Source organism: Lampris incognitus, chromosome 5 (assembly GCF_029633865.1).
Source record: "Lampris incognitus isolate fLamInc1 chromosome 5, fLamInc1.hap2, whole genome shotgun sequence".
Taxonomy (NCBI): Eukaryota; Metazoa; Chordata; class Actinopteri; order Lampriformes; family Lampridae; genus Lampris; species Lampris incognitus.
This window is the reverse complement of record NC_079215.1, coordinates 54,346,291-54,369,248: the sequence shown is the minus strand read 5'-3', so window position 1 is coordinate 54,369,248 and position 22,958 is coordinate 54,346,291. Positions and strand designations below refer to the sequence as shown.

Genomic DNA, 22,958 nt, shown 5'->3' with positions numbered 1-22,958 from the left:
GTATCGTTAGCCATATGCAGAGCCCAGTTCACACAGCCAGACCCGGCGAGGCTGAAGCATCCTGCAGGTGTGTTGCAGCAGTCAGTGAGCAACACGAGTGCCGGAAGCGGTTTCAGGCAGCCAGACAAATCTAGCCCTGCAGGAAGTTTAGCATTTCTTAGACAGGAAACTGAACCCAACAGACAACAGTCCACACACCCACAGATAACATGGTGTGATGACTTAAATCCTGCGTTGCTTGCCTGTGTAGACCACACATTTTTCTATTGGATTTATAGAGGGGGGGGGGGCAGCACAGTGGTTTAGTGATTAGCTCGGTCTCCTCACGACAAGAACGCCCCGGCTTCTAGTCCAGTCCATCTGTGTGGACTGGACATGTCCGCTCCATTGTGTTTCCTCCTACAGTCAAAGGACATGCGTGGACTCGAGCAGATAGATATGAGTGACTGCATGTGTGTCGGGAATCAGGAACGTGTACATGAAATGAAATGAAATATTTCCCCCCAGCCCACAGCAGCGCAACACAAAGACAAAAACACATATCCAGACAACAAGAACACACACACACACAAAATCACTGTCCAAGAGAGCGGACCTAGCAAAAAGACTTTGTTCACATGTCAGCTTATTGTCCATGATGAGAAAAGGGGGCACCCTGATGTGATGCTCTGCAGCTGTATGGGGGTACCCAGGATGGGGGACGCACTGCCTTTCATGTGAAGCGATAAGGCGCGTCGCTCTGAACCGAGATAAACTCGGGGAACCCACACACGTCAGCCTCGAATCCTGCGCACAATATTTAAGTCTGTTCTGTCCAATAAATCAACTGTAAAACACAAATGTTGATATCCATACATTTGACGACGGCTTTATTTTAAATCCATCCGTCCATCATCCAAACTGCTTATCCTGCTCTCGGGGTCGTGGGGATGCTGGAGCCGATCCCAGAGCAGTCACTGGGCGGCAGGCCGGGAGACACCCTGGACAGGACGCCAGGCCATCACAGGGCCAACACACACACACACACATACACATTCATGCCTAGGGACACTTTTTAGAGTGGCCGAGTCACCTGACCTACATGTCTTTGGACTGTGGGAGGAAACCGGAGCCCTCAGAGGACTTGTGGCAGACTTGCAGGAGAACATGCAAACTCCGCACAGAGGACGACCCGGGACTCAAACCCAGGACCTTCTTGTTGTAAGGCGACCGCGCAAACCACTTCACACTACTTACAACATCTTATAGATTAAATGATTAACAGACAATGGCAATAATCATTACTTGCAGCCCTTGTGTCACACTGACCACATTTTGCAAACTGTCATCTTCATTATTTGCATGTGACCTGCCATCTTCTTGGCTTCTCTCCTGACGGCAGTTTGTTTCCATGTAATTGACAGACATAATCCTGTCTGTTGTGTTGCGGGGGGCATGTTCTTGGCGTGGTTTGGGTCCACTTGTCCCCTTAAAAGGGAAGGGTCAGTGTAGATCAATACAAAGTTATTCTGAGTGATCACCTTTATCCTATGATGAAACATCTCTATCCTGATGGGAGTGGTCTCTTCCAGGATGACAAGGCACAAGGGGGGGGTCACCGAATGGTTTGATGAGGATGAACATGATGTAACTCACGCTCTATGGCCTTCACAGTCACCAGATCTCAACCCAGTTGAACACCTATGGGAGGTTTTGGCCCAACGTGTTAGCGCTCTCCACCACCACCACCACCACCAAAACACCAAATGAGGGAACATCTGTTGGAAGAATGGTGCTCCATCCCTCCAGGAGAGTTGTAGAGTCTATGACAAGGAGCACTGAAGCTGTTCTGGAGGCTCGTGGTGGACCAACACCTCACTAAGACACTTTATGTTGGGTTTTCCTTTTCTTGGGTTTTCCTACCAGAGTGTTTCTTTTAACAAAGTTTTATATATATATATATATATATATATACACTACCGTTCAAAAGTTTGGGATCACCCAAACAATTTTGTGTTTTCCATGAAAAGTCACACTTATTCACCACCATATGTTGTGAAATGAATAGAAAATAGAGTCAAGACATTGACAAGGTTAGAAATAATGATTTGTATTTGAAATAAGATTTTTTTTACATCAAACTTTGCTTTCGTCAAAGAATCCTCCATTTGCAGCAATTACAGCATTGCAGACCTTTGGCATTCTAGCTGTTAATTTGTTGAGGTAATCTGGAGAAATTGCACCCCACGCTTCCAGAAGCAGCTCCCACAAGTTGGATTGGTTGGATGGGCACTTCTTTGAGCAGATTGAGTTTCTGGAGCATCACATTTGTGGGGTCAATTAAACGCTCAAAATGGCCAGAAAAAGAGAACTTTCATCTGAAACTCGACAGTCTATTCTTGTTCTTAGAAATGAAGGCTATTCCATGCAAGAAATTGCTAAGAAATTGAAGATTTCCTACACCGGTGTGTACTACTCCCTTCAGAGGACAGCACAAACAGGCTCTAACAGGTACTATTTAATGAAGATGCCAGTTGGGGACCTGTGAGGCGTCTGTTTCTCAAACTAGAGACTCTAATGTACTTATCTTCTTGCTCAGTTGTGCAACGCGGCCTCCCACTTCTTTTTCTACTCTGGTTAGAGCCTGTTTGTGCTGTCCTCTGAAGGGAGTAGTACACACCGGTGTAGGAAATCTTCAATTTCTTAGCAATTTCTTGCATGGAATAGCCTTCATTTCTAAGAACAAGAATAGACTGTCGAGTTTCAGATGAAAGTTCTCTTTTTCTGGCCATTTTGAGCGTTTAATTGACCCCACAAATGTGATGCTCCAGAAACTCAATCTGCTCAAAGAAGTGCCCATCCAACCAATCCAACTTGTGGGAGCTGCTTCTGGAAGCGTGGGGTGCAATTTCTCCAGATTACCTCAACAAATTAACAGCTAGAATGCCAAAGGTCTGCAATGCTGTAATTGCTGCAAATGGAGGATTCTTTGACGAAAGCAAAGTTTGATGTAAAAAAAATCTTATTTCAAATACAAATCATTATTTCTAACCTTGTCAATGTCTTGACTCTATTTTCTATTCATTTCACAACATATGGTGGTGAATAAGTGTGACTTTTCATGGAAAACACAAAATTGTTTGGGTGATCCCAAACTTTTGAACGGTAGTGTATATATATATATATATATATATATATATATATTCCGCTCCTCATTTGTTGAGCACTGTTATCAACACCATTGGCGGTTTCCAGAAAAAACCCCAAAATACTATATATATATATAATATATATATATATATATGTGTATATATATGTGTGTATATATATGTATGTGTGTATATATATATGTATGTGTGTATATATATGTGTATATATATGTATATATATATGTATATATGTATATATATGTATATATGTATATATGTATATGTGTATATGTATATGTATATATATGGATGCTATTAGAGGTGTGCCTTGATGAAAATGGAGTGAGAAACAAAAGTGCGGAGTGAAAGCAGAGGCGGAGAAAGAGTAAATAAAACTCATTCTGAAAACGGGAAATTTTAAGTGTCGGCTTATGAGGAAGTAGGCGACCGTTGAGAAACAAAACAGACAGAGCTGGGTGCAGCAGCAGCAAAGGCGAACACATGCTGAACAGCCAAGTCTTGTGTTTTTTTCAAGATGCCATTTGCATCACCGGAAGCAGGCAACAGCAGAGCTCGAGCGAGTGGAGGTGCACACTGCTAACTGTCCTTTACACGCTGGCCAAGCACTAGGACGGATTCGGTCATCAGTTGTCATGAAAATCAGGTAAGGTGTTCCTTCAAAATACGATGTGCCCAGAAGAATTTGGGCCCTTTTTAAAAAAAACTATGCCTTTTTGAGAAGCGGAGCAAAATCTTTTGTCTCAACACCACAAAAAAAAAAAAAAAAAAAAAATGGGCACTGCTGAAAAGGACATAGAACCGGCTCCTCAACATCTACCAAAGGAGACTGAGCAGACCAAGAAGGAAAATGAGCCTCTAGCCCAGCCCTCTCTCAACCCACCTTCTGAGGGCCCTGACCCCATCAACACATACAAATGGAAAACTGGATCTAAAGGGGCCCACGATGAGGCGAAAGAAGAAGGAAAGGGGGCGGTGAGTTCAACGACAACACCGACAGATAAGGCTCAGAAGAACCACACCGCCAAATGGGGTATGATGAACTGGCGCAAGGCCTTGAGCGAAGACCCCGAAAGCAAGCACTCATCCATGGGGAAAGCTGGAGAATCCATCAAGCCAGAGAAGGCCACGGGACCCCGGAAGAAGCCCTTCAGAAGAGCCGTATCCGAGCCTCCTGGCTCTATGTCCCTGACCCTGTCCTCCTCCTCCTCCAATGCGGCCAATTCATCCACAGCTGCAGCCAGTGCGGACACCTCAGGGCTCTCTACTACAGAGCCCGCAATGAAGGGCAGCGGAGGAGCACTTTTCAAAAAGTATCTCAGGAGCGTGTCACAGAAGCTCAAGAGGCCAAGGCTGCCGAGCCGCAGCGAAGGTCTAACGTCAGGTAAGATGCCAAGAGGCACTAAGTTCCAGCTTTTAGATGGCTCCTCTACTGGAATCCATCCTGTATAGTACGATGTTTTGTTTTGTTACCCACATTCCAAATTTCTAGTTTAAAATAGTTGCTTTTGCTCGTGCAGGATGGAAGGCAGGTTGCTGCAGAACTGGCAGAATGCTCGATTCGGCAACACTTTGTTTTAGGGGGTGATTTCCTAGTCATAAGGTGGCAATCATCATGTAATTTCTTAGAAATAAGGTTGAAATCACCTTGTAATTTCTGAGTAACAAGGTGGTAGTTTTTACAGGTAATTTTACAGCTAACCCTAACCCAAATTACAAGGTAATTTCGACCTTATTTCTAAGAAATTACGTGATAATTACCACCTTGTTAGCCTGAAATAAAGTGTAATCCTCGATTCTTAGTAATTGATAGGTTAAACTTGGCTAACGTTCTTATGTCTAGAAAAGCGTTTCCCAACCCAGTCCTCAAGGAACCCATATCCTGCAGAGTTTCATTGTAACCCTGCATAGGTAGCCCTGCTTGTACTTACTCAACCAATCATCTCACAGCACTTAATCATGCAAGGTGTGCAACATCTAAAATAATTCATTGCGGATTGGTTGAATAACTACGCACAGGTACCCATTCAGGGTTGCAAAGAAAATCTGCAGGATAGGGGTTCCTTGAAGACTGGGTTGGGAAACACTGGTCTAGAATACATCCTGTGTAATTTTAGTGCCATTTTAGTGAATTTGCTGACATCTACAGGTTAAAAACCATGTGAAGGTTAAAAACGTGGCAGGCTGGTCTTGGTACTCTGTGATGTTAGCATAGCAGGATAAATACAGCTGCAGATAATAACATTAATAATGGGACTGTTGGATGGAGGTGTACCAAAGAACCAGCACTGACAGACAGACAGACAGACAGACAGACAGACAGACAGACAGACAGACAGACAGACAGACAGACAGACAGACAGACAGACAGAGACAGCACTAACAACTGTCAATAGTACTGTCAATGCTGCTTCCAGCCTGCCATGACTTTCACCTTTATATGGTTTTTAACCTGTAGATGTCAGCATATTCATTAAAATGGCCGAGGGTTTAGTTACTCTTCAATGCACGGACACAGTGTTAATATAACCCTGTTGTCTTCAGCCAGTAAAACAGTGGCCTTGTGTGGCTCATGCCACTCTGTATTTACATTTGACATATCAGGATACTGTAATCCTCACCAGTTAGGATTTTGGCAAGGATTTCCTCAGCAATGCATGACAGCTACAGTATCACAATGCTATTAAATAACACTCATCGAGTAAAGTGTCAAAATCTGTTTTGTTTTGTTTTTTTAAGGTGAGTGGGTGGTCCACTGCCACCTATCCTCGTCTCTGGAGTCCCACATGCATTTTCCCCAGCCCAGGATTAATCCAGACCAGGATTTAATCCAGACTAGGATTTAATCCAGACCAGGATTTAACCCAGACTAGGATTTAATCCAGACTAGGATTTAATCCAGACCAGGATTTAACCCAGACTAGGATTTAACCCAGACTAGGATTTAATCCAGACCAGGATTTAACCCAGACTAGGATTTAATCCAGACCAGGATTTAACCCAGACTAGGATTTAATCCAGACTAGGATTTAATCCAGACCAGGGTTTAACCCAGACTAGGATTTAACCCAGACCAGGGTTTAACCCAGACTAGGATTTAATCCAGACCAGGATTTAACCCAGACTAGGATTTAATCCAGACCAGGATTTAACCCAGACTAGGATTTAATCCAGACCAGGGTTTAATCCAGACCAGGATTTAATCCCAGGAAACATGGGTGGGATGCATGTGCAACTCCACAGGCAGCAGCAGACATACCTCCGAGTACCCATTCAACGTGTTAGCATAAAAATGTAATACTGGGCACACCCTATATTAAAAGAAAACCCAAATGGAGAGGAAAAGGAAAACGTGAAATCAGCAGTTCTAGCATAAACACTCACAATGTGTGAGAAGAAGAAAAAAAAAAGCATTCTGACGTAAAATGTTGAAAGAAGGGCACGCCGAAAAATGACTGAAGAGAACGACAGGATATGTGTAATTCATCCTGTTGTGTGATGAGGGGGAAACAGGAAGATAGCATCAAAAGCGACTGCCTCGGTGGTTTAAGAAGTGGGAGTGGCCAAAAATTCATGTGAGATAAGTACAACCAGGCCATAATTACCCAAAATGAAGAATTCACGAGGGCCCGCTTTTTGCACATAATGAACTTCCTGTAGGACCCGCAGCTTACGCCAAGGGGTATGGGATAAACCGTGGAAGTCGAGGAATGTGCGCTGCCGTGACGCGAGATAGAGAGCTTACGAGTCGTATGCGTTTGTGTGTTTGTGCGTCTGTGGGTGTGTTTGCATGAATCAGATGGGACCAAGAATGATCCTGCATCAGGAGCGCCCGCCGAGCTATCGAGGCTGCAGTGGGCCTCGCCCCAAGAAGTCCCCATATGGGACATCATCAACTGTGTCCTCGAAAACGGACAGATCCTCATCTCCCAAGAAGAAGAGGTACGAGTACGAGCACAAACAACTTCAGCTTACCCCATGATCAACATCCTAATACATAAGCCTAGCCGTCAAATAACGGTAACATCTGTTAGACATGGAGTAGCCATTTGATTCCTTGTCTCCGAATTCACCAAAAAGCGTGAAGGGTGAAATCAGTCCACACGGACATGTGGATGGTTACCGGCTTGTAGGCCCTCATGCTATGTTTCAGGGTAAAATCTAAAATTTCACTGTCTGTGTCTTTCTCAGCCTGTGATGTGGACCCGAGTCAGCAGCTGCTCCTCCCACCTCAGCATGCAGAGCCTTGCAGATATCAACACGGGTCAATATACCCCCCCCCCCACCCCACACACACACACACACATACACCAATCGAGTCAAATCACCAGATTCGTCGAAGCTAAATCATGTCCGGACAATAAACTCAAATCAACTGGCACGAGGGCGACCATGAGCCGCCGACACTATGAGCGAGCCCTCGTAGGTAGGCTCAGAGGAAACGGCGGTGTTTATGGTTAATGCGTGCCAGTTGCTGTCAAATTACTTCCTCTAAATGTCTGTAAAGTGATAACATCGTGCCTGGGTGTTCCAAAAGACCAGTCAAGGCTGGTTCAGAGAGAGAGGGGGGGGAGAGAGAGAGGGGGGGGGAGGAGAGAGGTGTATTGGTCGGAACAGACGGTCGGGTTGTTTGTCACAATACATCGCCGGTTTGGACGTATTTTACTCCTTCCTCGGTTAGTTTCTTGTGTGTCAAGGCCGACATCTGTTCTGGGACGCGAGGGCGATGGTCCAGGATCTGCTTATGGGATCTGAGTAACGGGTTTTCCACACACCTCTGGACTAAATGATGGGATTTAAACGCTGGATTGTATGTGGGGGTGCTTTAGGTAAGCAAAGGATCATGTATAATTTGATCAGTAAAAAAAAATAAATATATATATATATATATATATGTTATTTAATTAATTCATTAATTAAATGGACTGCTATTGGTGTGTCCTCATCTTTGTGAAGAGCGCTTCTTTTTACTGCGGTGACTTTGCTGTTGACATGACAAGCACTCCTGACTAAGACGTGACTATTATAATTTTCATTATATATCGTCACCTTCTTAAAATAATGGCCCGAGTCATATTTTAAAAGTTTTTCAAAAAACAGAATTGAAACAAATATAGAGTATATGATGTCTCTTAATCATTTCACACAAAAAAGGTTATGACAATACACGACTGTTGACATACCTTCTTGTGTGAAACGGTTAAGAAATATCAAATATTCTATATTTGTTTCAGTGTATTCTGTTTTTTGAAAAAGTTGAAATTGTGACTCGGGCCATTATTTTAAGAAGGTGACGATATATCATATATTATGCTATTACAATATATATTATATAGTATATGTATATTATAGACGTGATTATGAAGATTTGGATGAGAAAATGTAAAAAAAAATCAATCAAAGTAACATTAAACGTGTCCCCTGAGGGCAAAACAGGCATGAAACAGGGTTAAAATGGGATTTTTGTTTTCTTTTTTACCTCAACTACGGCGTGCAATTGCAGAGATGTTAAGTGTTTCTGGTAAGCAAAGCAGAGGAGTTAGAGAAGCTTATTTGGACGGCCACGGCAGCACATAAAGCCACATCCTGTATGAATATTTATCTCGTTTGTTCCAGCCGGCGAGGCGTTCTAACGCTGATCAACACGGACGATGGGCCCACTGATTAATTAAAGCGGTTTGAAATGAACCCGTGCACCCGAGCGGATCGTTAGTGTGAACCCAAATACTAGCAAGGCTGGTTTGGGGGGGGGGGGCATTTCCCCCTTGGAGTCTACCTCAATGAGCAGAACCCCTGGCAGGTTCAATTTTCACAGCTCTCACATAGACAGGAAAAGGTATATATATGCAAGATGAGAAGGATTAATCGGCATAACGTACACACCGTTACATGGAAAAAATATGTGACTCTATCCCCCTCTCAGCTGTCTTCATAAGACACACACACACACACATATATATATATATACACACACACACACATGCATATATATATATATATACACACACACACGCACATATATACACATATCTATCTATATAAACCTTCTAAGGTGTATGTACTGCTCACCATGCAGCTCAATAACTAGTATCTGCACCATATCAACAAATTGCCCTGTGTGTTTTTGTTTTTACCCCTCTCAGAATGCAGCCCGGACCACGCGGCCCAGGCCGGTGGCCCACGACTGAAGAGCCAAGATGGCGGCGTGAGGGTGAGTATTGCACACAGCAGAGATAAGAGGCCGGATTGATTCGTACGGGCTCTGATACGGGTTCCCTTCGCTAACCCTAGGCGATGATCCGACGACGTCTGGAGTGTAAGGCAGGGAAGAGGAGCAGCACCACCAAAATAGACACCATCGGACTGGGGAAAGGAAACAGGTACGGCGGCCTGACGCGAACAACAACATCTCCAGATTTGTCTTTCCGAGTATTAACACCAGCCTTCTTTCATACAAATGACGTTTATCTTTCTCCCTCTCTTTTCTAAGGAGTCGTGTTATTCCATCGCCGAGTCTTCTTCAGTTCAGTGTGTGATTGTACTGATCTTCCTCTCAGTCCACTTTTCAGGCACTATGGGTCCCGGGAGTCTGTGTCGATTCCAGTCAGCGCTGCAGGTAGTCTGGATCTGAGCGCAGACACCAACACTGTCATCAGACCGGTCCACAGCTCTATTCTGGGAGAGAAGTACTGCTTTGAGGTAGATAAATAACCTTTGACCCCTCCTCTCCTACTCCTATCTGCATCGTCTTCCATCGTGTCTGACGCCGTCCGTGTTTGTTTTCCGTCCCGCTCGCCATCTTCCTGTCCTCCTTGCTCGTGTGTTTACCTTTGCTCTTTTTGGGGTATCGTCCAGCATTTTACCACGGTTTTTGGGGTATCGTCCAGCATTTTGCCACGGTTTTTGGGGTATCGTCCAGCATTTTGCCACGGTTTTTGGGGTATCGTCCAGCATTTTACCAGTTTTTGGGGTATCGTCCAGCATTTTACCACGGTTTTTGGGGTATCGTCCAGCATTTTGCCACGGTTTTTGGGGTATCGTCCAGCATTTTACCAGTTTTTGGGGTATCGTCCAGCATTTTGCCACGGTTTTTGGGGTATCGTCCAGCATTTTACCAGTTTTTGGGGTATCATCCAGCATTTTACCAGTTTTTGGGTTATCGTCCAGCATTTTACCACGGTTTTTGGGGTATCGTCCAGCATTTTACCATGGTTTTTGGGGTATCATCCAGCATTTTACCACAGTTTTTGGGGTATCGTCCAGAATTTTACCACGGTTTTTGGGGTATCGTCCAGCATTTTGCCACGGTTTTTGGGGTATCTTCCAGCATTTTACTACATTTTTTGGGGTATCGTCCAGCATTTTGTCACGGTTTTTGGGGTATCATCCAGCATTTTGCCACAGTTTTTGGGGTATTGTCCAGCATTTTGCCACGGTTTTTGGGGTATCGTCCAGCATTTTACCAGTTTTTGGGGTATCGTCCAGCATTTTGCCACGGTTTTTGGGGTATTGTCCAGCATTTTGTCACGGTTTTTGGGGTATCGTCCAGCATTTTGCCACGGTTTTTGGGGTATCGTCCAGCATTTTGCCACGGTTTTTAGGGTATTGTCCATTATTTTACCACGGTTTTTGGGGTATCGTCCAGCATTTTGCCATGGTTTTTGGGGTATCGGCTAGCATTTTATCACGGTTTTTGGGGTATCATCCAGCATTTTACCATGGTTTTTGGGGTATCGTCCAGCATTTTACCACGGTTTTTGGGGTATCGTCCAGCATTTTACCAGTTTTGGGGGTATCGTCCAGCATTTTGCCACAGATTTTGGGGTATTGTCCAGCATTTTGCCACGGTTTTTGGGGTATTGTCCAGCATTTTGTCACGGTTTTTGGGGTATCGTCCAGCATTTTACCACGGTTTTTGGGGTATCGTCCAGCATTTTGCCACGGTTTTTAGGGTATTGCCCAGCATTTTACCACGGTTTTTGGGGTATCGTCCAGCATTTTGCCATGGTTTTTGGGGTATCGTCCAGCATTTTACCACGGTTTTTGGGGTATTATCCAGTATTTTACCATGGTTTTTGGGGTATCGTCCAGCATTTTACCACGGTTTTTGGGGTATCGTCCAGCATTTTACCACGGTTTTCAAAAAGGTGCCATCAAGTTTTACTTATTTACCTTCAACATTTAACTGTTAAACTCGCCGTCTCCGCACCGGAAGCGGACCCGGGAAACAGTGATCTTTATTTTATTTTTATTATTTTCTTCAGTTTAGATACATGTGTTAGTTTGGATATATGTGCTCTTGTAGTTTTTGGATGTGTTTTTGTCTTTGTGTTGCACTGCTGTGGGCCGGGGGGGGGGGGGGATGATGTCTCGTTTCATTTCGTGTGCGCAAGTGCATGAAATGAAACGACAAAGTGTTTCTGATTTCTGAGTCTGATAAATTCAGTCGGAAACACGGTAAGGGGTCTGTTGCAGCTAATCACTTTGGTTTGAATTGAACTTTACCAGGTGATAAACTCTCACAATATTCACTGCTTTGGCTGTACATCCAATGCCGAGCGAGACCGCTGGATCGAGGACCTGAGGCGGGCTGCCCAGCCCAATAAGGTGAGTCAGTAAAGTTTACACTGGCAGTCAAGAGACATATTACTAAAAAACCTGACAACAAATCTTCTCATTCTCACCCAAACCGAACAGTTTTAGATGACCACTGCGTTGATGTGATCATCGTTCATTGCCAGAGATGGGCAGTATTTTAATCAAAAAGTATTTGAAAAAAAAGAAGTAATTTAATTACTTTTGTGTATTTTGTCATTTTTATCATTCTGAAAAAGAGACCTTAATTTGTAATGAGTTACTTTTGGGAGCGGCATTTTGTAAATACTTTTCAGCAGAGATCAGACTTGAGATCAAGGAGGGGTGATGTTTTTTTTCTTGCCGTGGCCTTTTCATCCAAGTCACGGTGATGACGAGAATGATATGAAGATAGTTAGCTGCCAAATCACACGTGATGACGTGGTGTGGATGCTGTATGTGGTGTGGATGCTGTGTGTGGTGTGTTGATCCTTCCTTTTGGGCTGCAGTCACTTCCATGAAAGGGGTTATACTGAGTGTCTTATTGAAAAACTACTTGTACATGTGCTCGTCGCTGCTGTGTTGAACTCGTCACTTCCTGTTGGTTGCTAACCCCCACCATGCTGATCTAACAGCAGATAACAGCCCCGTAGGCCTACCTTTTAGGACAATCTTTCACACAAACAGTTATAACCTTCGTCTTTGTTCACAACACAAACTGATATGAAATACACTTCCTCTGCAGAAGCGGTCTTTGGGGGAAATTCTGACACCCCCCCCCCCCGGTGCTAGGTTTTCTTTTTTTGGCATTCGAAACTCAGACTACATGTATTTTGATCAAACGCAGTTGTGACGCGGATATTTTTTCTGAATCTGTGTTTTGTAACATTTAGATTACGAATTCACTTTGCCCATCTCTGTTCGTTACTGTTATTTTCAAGTTATCCACCGGAAAGAAATGTAGTAGACTTGAATGCAATGAAATACAATTTTGCACATGAAGGGCCATATATACAATGTGTACATATAAAAAAGGCTCATTTTTTTGTAAGCTTTACTCCTTGTGTATTGCAACCCTAATGTTTCTTTACTTACAGGATAACATTGAACGCACAGAAAACTCCATCAGTCTTTGGGTGAACGAAGCCAAAGACCTGGCAGCCAAACGGCGTTACTACTGTGAAATACACCTGGATGGGACCTTGTTCGCTCGCACCAGCAGCCGAGCCGTCGGCAAGTCCTCTCACCGCTCCAGCCTGGCAGGAGACGGCTCGGCTGGGGCTGCGGGAGGCCTAGGGGGCAATGGAGGTCTGGCCGGAGGCTGCCAGTTATTCTGGGGGGAGTTCTTCGAGCTGGACAACCTACCCTCGGTCTCCCAAATCACCCTCCACCTCTTTCGCGACGAGGATCCCAAGAAGCGTTACTCGCGAGACGATTCCAGCCTGCATCCCCTGGGCAGTGTGACCATCCCCTTGGCCGAGATACGCGGGAGAGCGTACCAGGAGAAGTGGCATCCCATCGTTCCTTACAAGGTGTCCGGCACCGGGAACAAGGAAACGCTGGGGCCCCAGGCCTCGCTCCGCATCAAAGCCCGCTTCCAGAACCTCCAAGTGCTGCCTATGGAGAAATACAAAGAGTTTGCCGAGTTTGTGACGCTGGACTACGTGAAGATGTGTCGGCGTCTGGAGCCACTGCTGAATGTGAGGGAAAAGGAGGAGCTGGCAGGAGCACTGGTCCACGTGCTGCAGAGCATCGGCAAAGCTAAGGTGACTACTGGCTCTAACGCTCTTCAGCGACGAGTCTCTGAGAATCATTGATGGGTTGGTTGATTTATGGATGGTTTGATAGGGCATCCGGGTAGGGTAGCAGTCTGGTCCGTTGTTCACCAACACGGGGCTCGCCGGTTCGAATCCCCACGTCACCTCCGGCTTGGTCGAGCGTCCTTACAGACACAACTGGCCGTGTCTGTGGGTGGGAAGCCAGATGTGGGTGTGTGCCCTGGTCGCTGCACTAGCGCCTCCTCTGGTCGGTCGGGGCGCCTGTTTGGGAGGAATAGCGTGATCCTCCCACGTGCTACGTCCCCCTGGTGAGACGCCTCACTGTCAGGTGAAAAGAAGCGGCTGGCGACTCCACATGTATCGGAGGAGGCATGTGGTAGTCTGCAGCCCTCCCTGAATCGGCAGAGGGGGTGGAGCAGAGACCGGGGCGGCTCGGGAAGAGTGGCGTAATTGACCAATTACAACTAGGGAGAAAAGGGGGGGGGTGGTTTGATGATTTTTATGATAAGAATTTGTGGGAGGCTTACATCATTGTCATCATTTCCCCCCCCCCCCATTATCAATTTAAAGGAACCTGTCTCAGTTGTAAAGAAATATTAGTACTATTAGTTAACGGTCTATTCGTAGCACCATGCTGGATACTACACAGACATTTAAGAGGGATGAGCACGCATGCTTCTGTCCTTATTTATGTATATTTTTCGGTTTTTCAGGAGTTCCTGGTTGCTCTGGGCAGTGCGGAGGTGGAACGTCTCGGGGGCAAGGAGGCACTGATCTTCAGAGAGAACACACTGGCCACTAAAGCCATAGACGAATACATGAAGCTGGTCGGCCAAAAGTACCTCATTGAAACACTCGGTGAGTGTGATAAGTGTCTCTCTTGTCCTGTGTCTTAGCCTTTTCTCCTTCTCTTTGAAACTTCAAATGAAACTCCACACAGAGGACGACCTGGGATGACCCCCAAGGTTGGACCGCCCCGGGGGTTCGAACCCAGAATCTTCTTGCTGTGAGGGGACAGCGCTAACCACTGAGCCGCCGTGCCATAATGAATAACAACAATAACAAATCAAAGCACGCAAGACTGACAGATTCGGTTGAACGGTTGTGGATACACAGCACATTTGATGGCATTTGCATTCGGTACATATTGTTCGCTGTGATTCCCTACATAGTTTGCTGAGGACTGAGTTTTTTTCCTTGGGGGAGGGTGTCAAACAACGACAAAAACAACTCAGTCGGCACATCGCCTGTGTTTCTGAGTGCAAAAATCTGGGGAGTTTGGGGGCCGTGAATTGTTTCTTTTGTTTCAATCAATACTATGTACATTATGCTCCAGGGAAGCCACAAAAAATGGGCGGCACGATGGCCCAGTGGTTAGCGCCGTTGCCTCGCAGCAAGAAGGTCCCGGGTTCGAACCCCAGGTCCTTTCTGTGTGGAGTTCGCATGTTCTCCCCGTGTTCTGCGTGGGTTTCCTCCCACCATCGAAAAGACATGCATGTTAGGGTTAATACTCCTGCCTGTGCCCCTGAGCAAGGCAATGGAAAGAAGAACTGGAGTTGGTCCCCTGGGTGCTCCTAGCTACACAGCTAGGATGGGTTAAATGCAGAGGGTACATTTCATTTGTACGTATATACAAAATGACTAATAAAGAGTCTTCTATTCTCTTCTATTCTATTGTATTAAATTACAGAGAACCTTCAAGCTAATTGAGTCGGTTTGCTAATTCGTCTCTGATGTTGGTGAACTCAAATTTTTTCTCTCTCTCTCTCGCTCTCTCACCACAGGGCAATTCATCACCCGCTTAAGTGACTTTGCAGAAAGCTGTGAGGTCGACCCTCGTAAATGCCCTGCCTCGGAGCTGTCCAACAACCAGAAGCAACTGAGGGAGGGCTGTGAGGAGGTGGTGCTGAAGATCATAAATAGTCATGGGTGAGAGAAGAGTTTACTATGGAGAAGACATGAGGTTACCACAAGGCCCTTGGCTACACAAAAAGGAGATTTTCAGCACGCCGACACTAAAAAATCTCATATTCCCTTCAGATCATTCCCTGAGGAGTTAAACAAGATCTTCTCCAGCTGGGTGGAGCTTTGCGAGGACCAGGGCAGGCCGGAGATCGGCAAGCGTCTCATCTCAGCTTCCCTCTTCCTTCGCTTCTTGTGTCCTGCCATCCTGAGCCCTTCCCTGTTCGGTCTGACACAGCCTTACCCCGAGCCAGCGACCCTGCGTACCCTAACTTTGACCGCCAAAGTCATCCAGAACCTGGCCAACTTCACCCTGTGTGTAGTAAATCCGTCGTGCTCCCCGTTTGTGTGAATTTAAAGTTTGTATGTGATCTGAAATGGGTTACACACTTGGAATAAAATGCTTGTTAGGAAAAACCTATAATGCACAAATTAGGTATTATGGATCCAGCCCTGTTTCGGGTTAATGTAAAAACATATAGGGGAGGGGTATATTATAATTGCCTTTACCTACGTATGTGCAATGCAAATATTCACTCTTTTTACTTCTGAGGATTGCTCTCTTGTGCATTTCTAGACTGGTCGAGGTGGATTTTCATTGGTTTTGAAACGGCATCAAGAAATTGGTAGCATTTGCAAAGTGAAAACTGTATTTACCCCTGACGGCTGCCAGCGGCGGTTGCACGACACTTCAAATGATCCCTAAAAATTCACCAAGATGTTGAAATATGTAATAACCTCATCATATACCATTTTTTACCTATATCACTCAATATATTTTAAGAGCAGAAGGACTGTCCAATAGGATCCAAAAACCCTATTCATTTTCACCATAGAGAAAGTTAAACTGATCTGAGCCCCGAAACGATGACAACACTTTAGAAGTCTGCTGGGTAAGAAGACAGCATTTAGTTTTAGTACCACAAGAAGCTCAAATAAATTACTGTTTTCTCCTATTCAGGTTTGGAGAAAAGGAGGAGTACATGCTCTTTATGAACGACTTCTTGCAGCAACACTGGGAGGGGATGACGGGCTTCCTACAGGCGGTGTCCAACCCAGACACCCAGATCCCAATGGGCTCCTTTGACGGCTACGTTGACCTTCCGCTGCGCTTGGCGGTGCTCCATGGTCTGTTGGTGGACATCATTTCTCTGAGGGAACAGGTACGCTAAGTCAAGATATCTAGTTCTAGTTTCCTCCACAATGGAGGATATGCCGTTACCTTCATTTGTCTGTTTGTCTATCAGCAAGATATCTCAAGAAACAAATGGATAGATTCTCATGAAATGTTGTGAAATGTCAACTTTTTTGACATTAAAATGAATCTCAGTAGAAACCGATCCATCCATTATACAAGCTGCTTATCCCAATTGGGGTCATGGGATGCTGGCGCCTATCCCAGCAGTCATTGGGCGGCAGGCGGGGAGACACCCTGGACAGGCCACCAACCCAGCTCAGGGACGACACATTCACGCCTAGGGACAATTTAGTACGGCCGATTCACCTGACCTACGTCTTTGGACCGAGGGAGGAAACCGGAGCACTGGAAGGAAACCCACGCGGACACGGGGAGAACATGCAAACTCCACACAGAGGACGACCCGGGATGACCCCCAAGGTTGGACTACCCTGGGGCTCGAACCCAGGACCTTCTTGCTGTGAGGCGACCGCGCTAACCACTGCACCACCTCAGTAGAAATGAACGGCAGAATGTTTGGAATCTCTTACAGTGGAGCGGACCGAATGATGACACATCTCAATCAGTAAAACCAGTTCAGACCACTCTAACCACCATAATAACACCTTCGGCAAGCCCACAAGAAAATACGTATAGTTACAAGTTATCGCCTCATCCAAGGACATAACACTGAAGAAATATGGGCGTAGAATTTCACAAGAGGAACTGTTTTTTTTTCTCTTCTCTATACGCGAGCTTGGTTAACGCTCCAAATGAGAGAGTAGTGCTCGACTGGTAAAGAAACTGACATCCAACTTCCCCTCTCCGCAGGATACAATAGACAAGCTCTACCCTCTGCCCTCCATTCTGAATCAGATAACAGAATCCCTGGGACCTGATGCCCCACGGATCACAGTTGGCAGGTGAGTCGGAGGCCTACATTTCTGCCCGGCCAGTGCGGTATGAGCCATCAGTCCACACGTGTCCTTCTATCATGTAAACTGTTCTCTGTGCTTTGTGGTGTATTCTGACATTGAATAACAGGTGCAATATTTTGCCTAAAAAACTTCTTCGTTGCAGTTATGTAGGGCAAAATAAGCCGACATATGTACCTCCAAAAGATGTGGGAAAGTACAGCCCTCACAAGTCATCTCTCCAGCAGATTCCCTTGGAGGCCAAAGGCCTAAGAGATAGGTATGACACCTCAAAATGATGCTTATATCGACATATACTGCACCTGCATGTGTATGTGTGTTGTTTGTGCAAGGTATATGCATGAGATATCTTATGCAGTTATGTTTTGTTTACATTCTGCTTTACCATCTTTCATCGTAACTAAAAAGATTGTGGGCCAGGCATCCTCGAGCCACTTCAATAAACAATTATTTTTCAATACATCAGTGGACAAACAAAGGAATTAATTAATGCATGTAATTTGTGCGTTATACCTTTATTTTCTTCGTACGTATTCATCATATTTACTTTTCCAGGTGACTATACATTTTCATTAAGCTATTCTTTCATTGATTGGGCAGTGATGGCAAGACTAGAAGGAGTATGAGAGAGGGAAAGCCAGTCATCAGAACTCAGAGCGCCCCGCACAGGCGACCAGGCCACAGCAGGTATGTTGTAAGGAGGCAGACCAGCACAGAGAACCTGCAGACCGCCGATCAAGATCATGAGCAAGGCCAGCAGCAAGGCCAGAGCCAGGAGATGGTGGAGAGTCACCTTCTGGATATCTCCCCACCACAAACTGTGAGTACAAAGAGAAGCTGTGAACCCAGCTTGGCTGTTTTGCACAGATATATGTGCTAGAAATGGTCATGCCATTGCAATTAATGTAGCAATTTTGTCTACTAACCCACAATTTACCCATAAAACCTTTATCGATTTTTATTCCCATTTCAATAGCACACGCATATTGCTATGTTCTTCTGGTGTGTCGGCGAATGGGTGGGAATTATGCAGACAAATTTTCCTTTTGTTATTTAGGTAGACAGTGTGAAGCCTCCACCAGCACCAGTTCCGTGGATAAAATACATTCATAACAAGGAGCCAAGGGAAATGAAGGCTCAGCATGAACAGCTTAACTTAATGGAGAAGGTATGCCATCTCTAAACTCAAAAGTGTTGGTAACACTTTCTATGACGCTTGCATCTATAACGCCCTATAAGCATCTATAACACCCTATAAGCACCTGTTGCAGCTGTAACGCCCATACTTTCCTATAATGTGTATTACAATGACTAACGGCTATGGCTGAAGACTGTGAAATAGCACTGAAGTCTCATTATGCATCTCTACAAAACTTCAGCAAAACAAGTTGGCTATGATGCATTATGACATCTGACAGATAAACAGGCTAATGATGACATATTTATAATGCATAAATTCGTTTTAAATTGACATAATGTATCATAAAGGTGGTTATGAGGTGTTGTGAGGCCGTATACATGGTTATAATGAATCTTACAATGACTTATAGCTACACTTATAGGGCGTTATAGATGCTTATAGGGCATCATAGATGCAAGCTTCATAGAAAGTGTTACCGTGTTTTACTTCAGGCCATGGTGTATGATTAAATGATTCCCTAACCGCCTCAAAAATGTTTTGGATTTCGCCCATTAGCATGCACAAGAGCTGTCAGAGCTTCGTCTGGGGGTAGAGCAGGTAACAGAGAGGGAACTGGAGATGGCAAAGCGGCTGGAGGACTTCATCGTCCAGAGTCAAGACCAGAATGCAATGCTGCAGGCAGAGGTCAATGAGCTACAGAATCTGCTGACCCGAAGAGAGGAGCAATTGGCCAGCACCTACTTCAGGTGAGACTGTGGACTCAAGAAAAATGAAGAAAAAAAAAAACAAAAACAAACTAACACCCATGTCTTAAGGGAATTTCCACGTAATGGCGATAGATGAAGCAGCAAACTGACTGTGATTCCCAAAATTCTGTTCCATGTAGCTTGAGTGACGTAAAGACGTTCGTAGATCATGGCTTCTAACACTGTTCATTTGTGTACAACCGACCAAATCAAAGTAATCTATTTCGATATGAATAGCATAAATATAACTTACACATTAGAAAAAAAATGCTAGTCTATAAATATGTAAAATACGTCACTTCCTGCACTCCATTGAAGATTTCGTGGGAAAAATCGGTCCCGTTAGCCAGCTGAGTGCTGCCCAGGCTACGCCAACTCCACAAGTGAAGTCCGGTCAATACCGCGAGGAGGGGCCTATCTGGGGTTGGTCATGCATGCAGGAATCGGTAGCCTGAACCTTTCAGCCTACATCACGCGACACTTCAGCGACCCATTCATATGTTACATATACAATATACAGTAAACGATAACACAACAGTGTAAGGTGCATATGGGTGCGTCAGCTGTTCAGCAACTATTACTGAGACGGGTGGTGTGATTTGATGCTCCGGTAATGTTTTTTAGATGGAAGGAGAGAGAACTGAACATGAGTAGGGTGGCTGGTGTCCTTAATGATGTTTAGGGCTTTACTTTTGCAGCGAGTGGTGTAAATTATGAAGTTGTGGTAGTTCCATGCCAGTGATTTTTTGCTGCTGTCTTTACAGTCCTTTGCAGTCCTGCGCGGTCAGGTTACCAAATCACGCATACAGCCTGTCAAGACACTCTCCATAGTACTGCCATACGAGTTTTGGTGCTCATACCAAAACTCTCGAGACGTCTCAGAAAACACAGTCTCTGCTGTGACTTGAGACCATGTGAGGGTGTCTATGGTGTGTAAAGCAAGAAATCTAAAACTGTTCACAATTTCAACAAATGAACCATTGATGGAAAAATTATTTCCTCTGACCTTTCTGAAGTCAACAATGATTTCTTTGGTCTTATTGACATTTAGAGGTCGTTATCGTGGTGGCACCGTGTGGTTAAATCTTCCACTTCCCTCTTATAGGACCTCTCATCACTGTCGCTTATTATTCCAGTCACTGTGGTGTCATCTGCAAATGTAATGATGCTGTTGTCATCATATTTGGCGACACAGTTGTGTGTAAACAAACTGCACAATAGGGGAACAAGATAGCAGCCCTGACGTGTTCTGGTCCTAAGAACTAATGTAGATGAGCATGTTTTACTTATTCTCACACTCTGGGGCCTGCCTGTCAGGAAATCAAATAGCCAATCACAGATAGAGTTGCCCAGACCAAGACCTCTGAGTTTCAGCACTAGTTTAGACGGCACAGTTGTATTAAAAGCAGAGCTGTAATCAATAAACAACATTCTGACATAGGTGTTTTTCTCTTTAAGGTGTACTAAAGCAGTTTGCAGAGCAAGTGAGATAGCATCATCTACATTGCCTACTGTTGGAACAGTAGGCAATGTTACATGTTATATATGATATTACCAATCTTTCCAGACACTTCACAATAACAGAGGTCAAAGCAACAGGTCATTAATGATTAAGGCAAGAGACGGGTGTTTTCTTAGGTACAGGCACAATGGTGGTTTTCTTAAAACACAGTGGAAGCACACACAATGACAGGGACAGGTTAGAATTATCAGTAAAAACCTGAGATAGCTGAGTGTTACATGCCTTGAGGATATGGGAAGGGATGCCGTCTGGGCCAGCAGCTTTATGAGCCTTAACGCTTTTAAAAGTTTTACTCACATCAGCCTTGATCACCTCTAGATTGACTTCATCAGGTGGGCGCTGTGCTTCTGTCACTGGGTCCAAGTACTGAGTTTCCAAGCAGGTATAAAAGTTGTTAAGCTCATCCGGGAGAGAGGCAGAGGTGTTGATAGGCACACTGGGTTTAGTTTTATAGTCCATAATCACCTGGCGCCCCCTCCACATGTGCTGTGAGTCACAGCCACTATAATTATTTTCCAGTTTGTCCTTATATTGTCTTCTAGCGGATTTGATGGCTCTGCTTAAGTCATACCTGCATTTTTTGAAGCATTCCTTGTCCCCAATTTAGAAGCAGTGGGTATCCTCCCTCAACCTTAGGTGAATGTCGCTGTTAATCCAGGGCTTCTGGTTGGGGTAGGAGTGAATAGACTGTACTGGGATAGTTATCCACACAGAGCCTAACATAGCCAGTGACCGATTCAGCATACTCATCCACACCCAAGGCTGAGTTCTTAAAGATTGACCAGTCTGTTGATTCAAAACATCCCTGAAGTTTGGATTTGTGTTCTGGAGTCCAGCACTGCACTGTCCTCCCAGTGGGCTGCGCTGTGCACACTTCGTTTTATACTTGTAAGCAGGAAGCAAGAGCACTGACAAGGGTTCGGATTTTCCAAAGTGAGGTCATGGGATAGACCTGTAAGCTGCCTTGACCGTGGAGTAACAGTGGTCGAGAGTCTTATTGCCTCTGTTTGGGCAGGTGACATATTGGTAACACAGATTTCAGGTTACAGTGATTAAAGTCCCTTGCCACAACTGACATGGCCTCAGGGTGCAAGTTCTCCTGTCCGCTAATGGCTCCATACAGTTCGTCCAGCGCCACTGCGGCTGTAGCTTGTGGTGGTATGTAGACTGCAGTCAACAACATGCAGGGGAATTCTCTTGGGAGATAGAATGGTCTGTACCACAGGCGTTTCTAGCCCATTTTTGGGGGTGCTGCAGCACCCCTAAATTGAACCCCAGCACCTCTAAAATCGAAGATATTTTTTTATTTTTTACTGTATGTCCATGTTTAATAAGCTGAAGAAATGTCAAAACCATATCCGGTATATGGTTTAAACGTAATATTTTAACAACAAAAATACAGCACCTCCCCCCATGCTTCGAAAATGGTTTGATCCACCCCCCCAAATTTATCTTGCCTGGCCGGCCAGCACTCTGGGTGCTCAGCACCCCTAAAGCTCTGATCCTAGAATCGCCCCTGTACCTTATTGTGGCCATTTCAGGCTAGCTTACATCCATATTGGACCGAGGGAAACATCGGTACGTTTGCTACCTCAGTAAAAGTGTATTTTTTTCAAACTCAATAAGACATAAAATTCGAGATTAACACAGTTAAACATGTTAAATGTAAATCTGGTGCACTGGATGAGAGCAATATACACTACTAACCTGTTTTAAACAGATAAAAGTAGACAGACGGGAGACGTCAGCGTGCGCATCAATCAGGCTGTTCTCTGAAGAACGGAAGCTGGCTGGCCCAACTAGCGCTCCCGTTTACTCAGAGCTCCCCCTTGTGGCGGACGTAGGAAGAACAGTTTCACAAAGTTACACAAACAAAAGCACATCACTCATTTTAAACACAAAATGTGACCATACATTTGTGTGTGTCACATTATTATTAGTTGTTCCAACACTGGCGAACAGCGCTGAGAGACTATT

The 22,958-nt window shown here is 44.9% G+C and overlaps 1 protein-coding gene across 1 annotated transcript; it reads left to right on the top strand.

Moving 5' to 3' along the window:
- The first annotated feature begins 3,949 nt into the window (after positions 1 to 3,949).
- Positions 3,950 to 19,556, top strand: rasal3 (RAS protein activator like 3). The gene is given in 17 exon segments (XM_056280564.1): positions 3,950 to 4,530; positions 6,946 to 7,088; positions 7,338 to 7,410; positions 9,290 to 9,357; positions 9,438 to 9,526; positions 9,704 to 9,845; positions 11,655 to 11,753; positions 12,818 to 13,486; positions 14,212 to 14,356; positions 15,283 to 15,427; positions 15,539 to 15,775; positions 16,422 to 16,623; positions 17,469 to 17,560; positions 17,718 to 17,831; positions 18,173 to 18,392; positions 18,630 to 18,740; positions 19,269 to 19,556. Coding segments are annotated over 17 exon segments (3,186 nt in total). The 5' UTR covers positions 3,950 to 4,181.
- Positions 19,557 to 22,958: the final 3,402 nt, after the last annotated feature.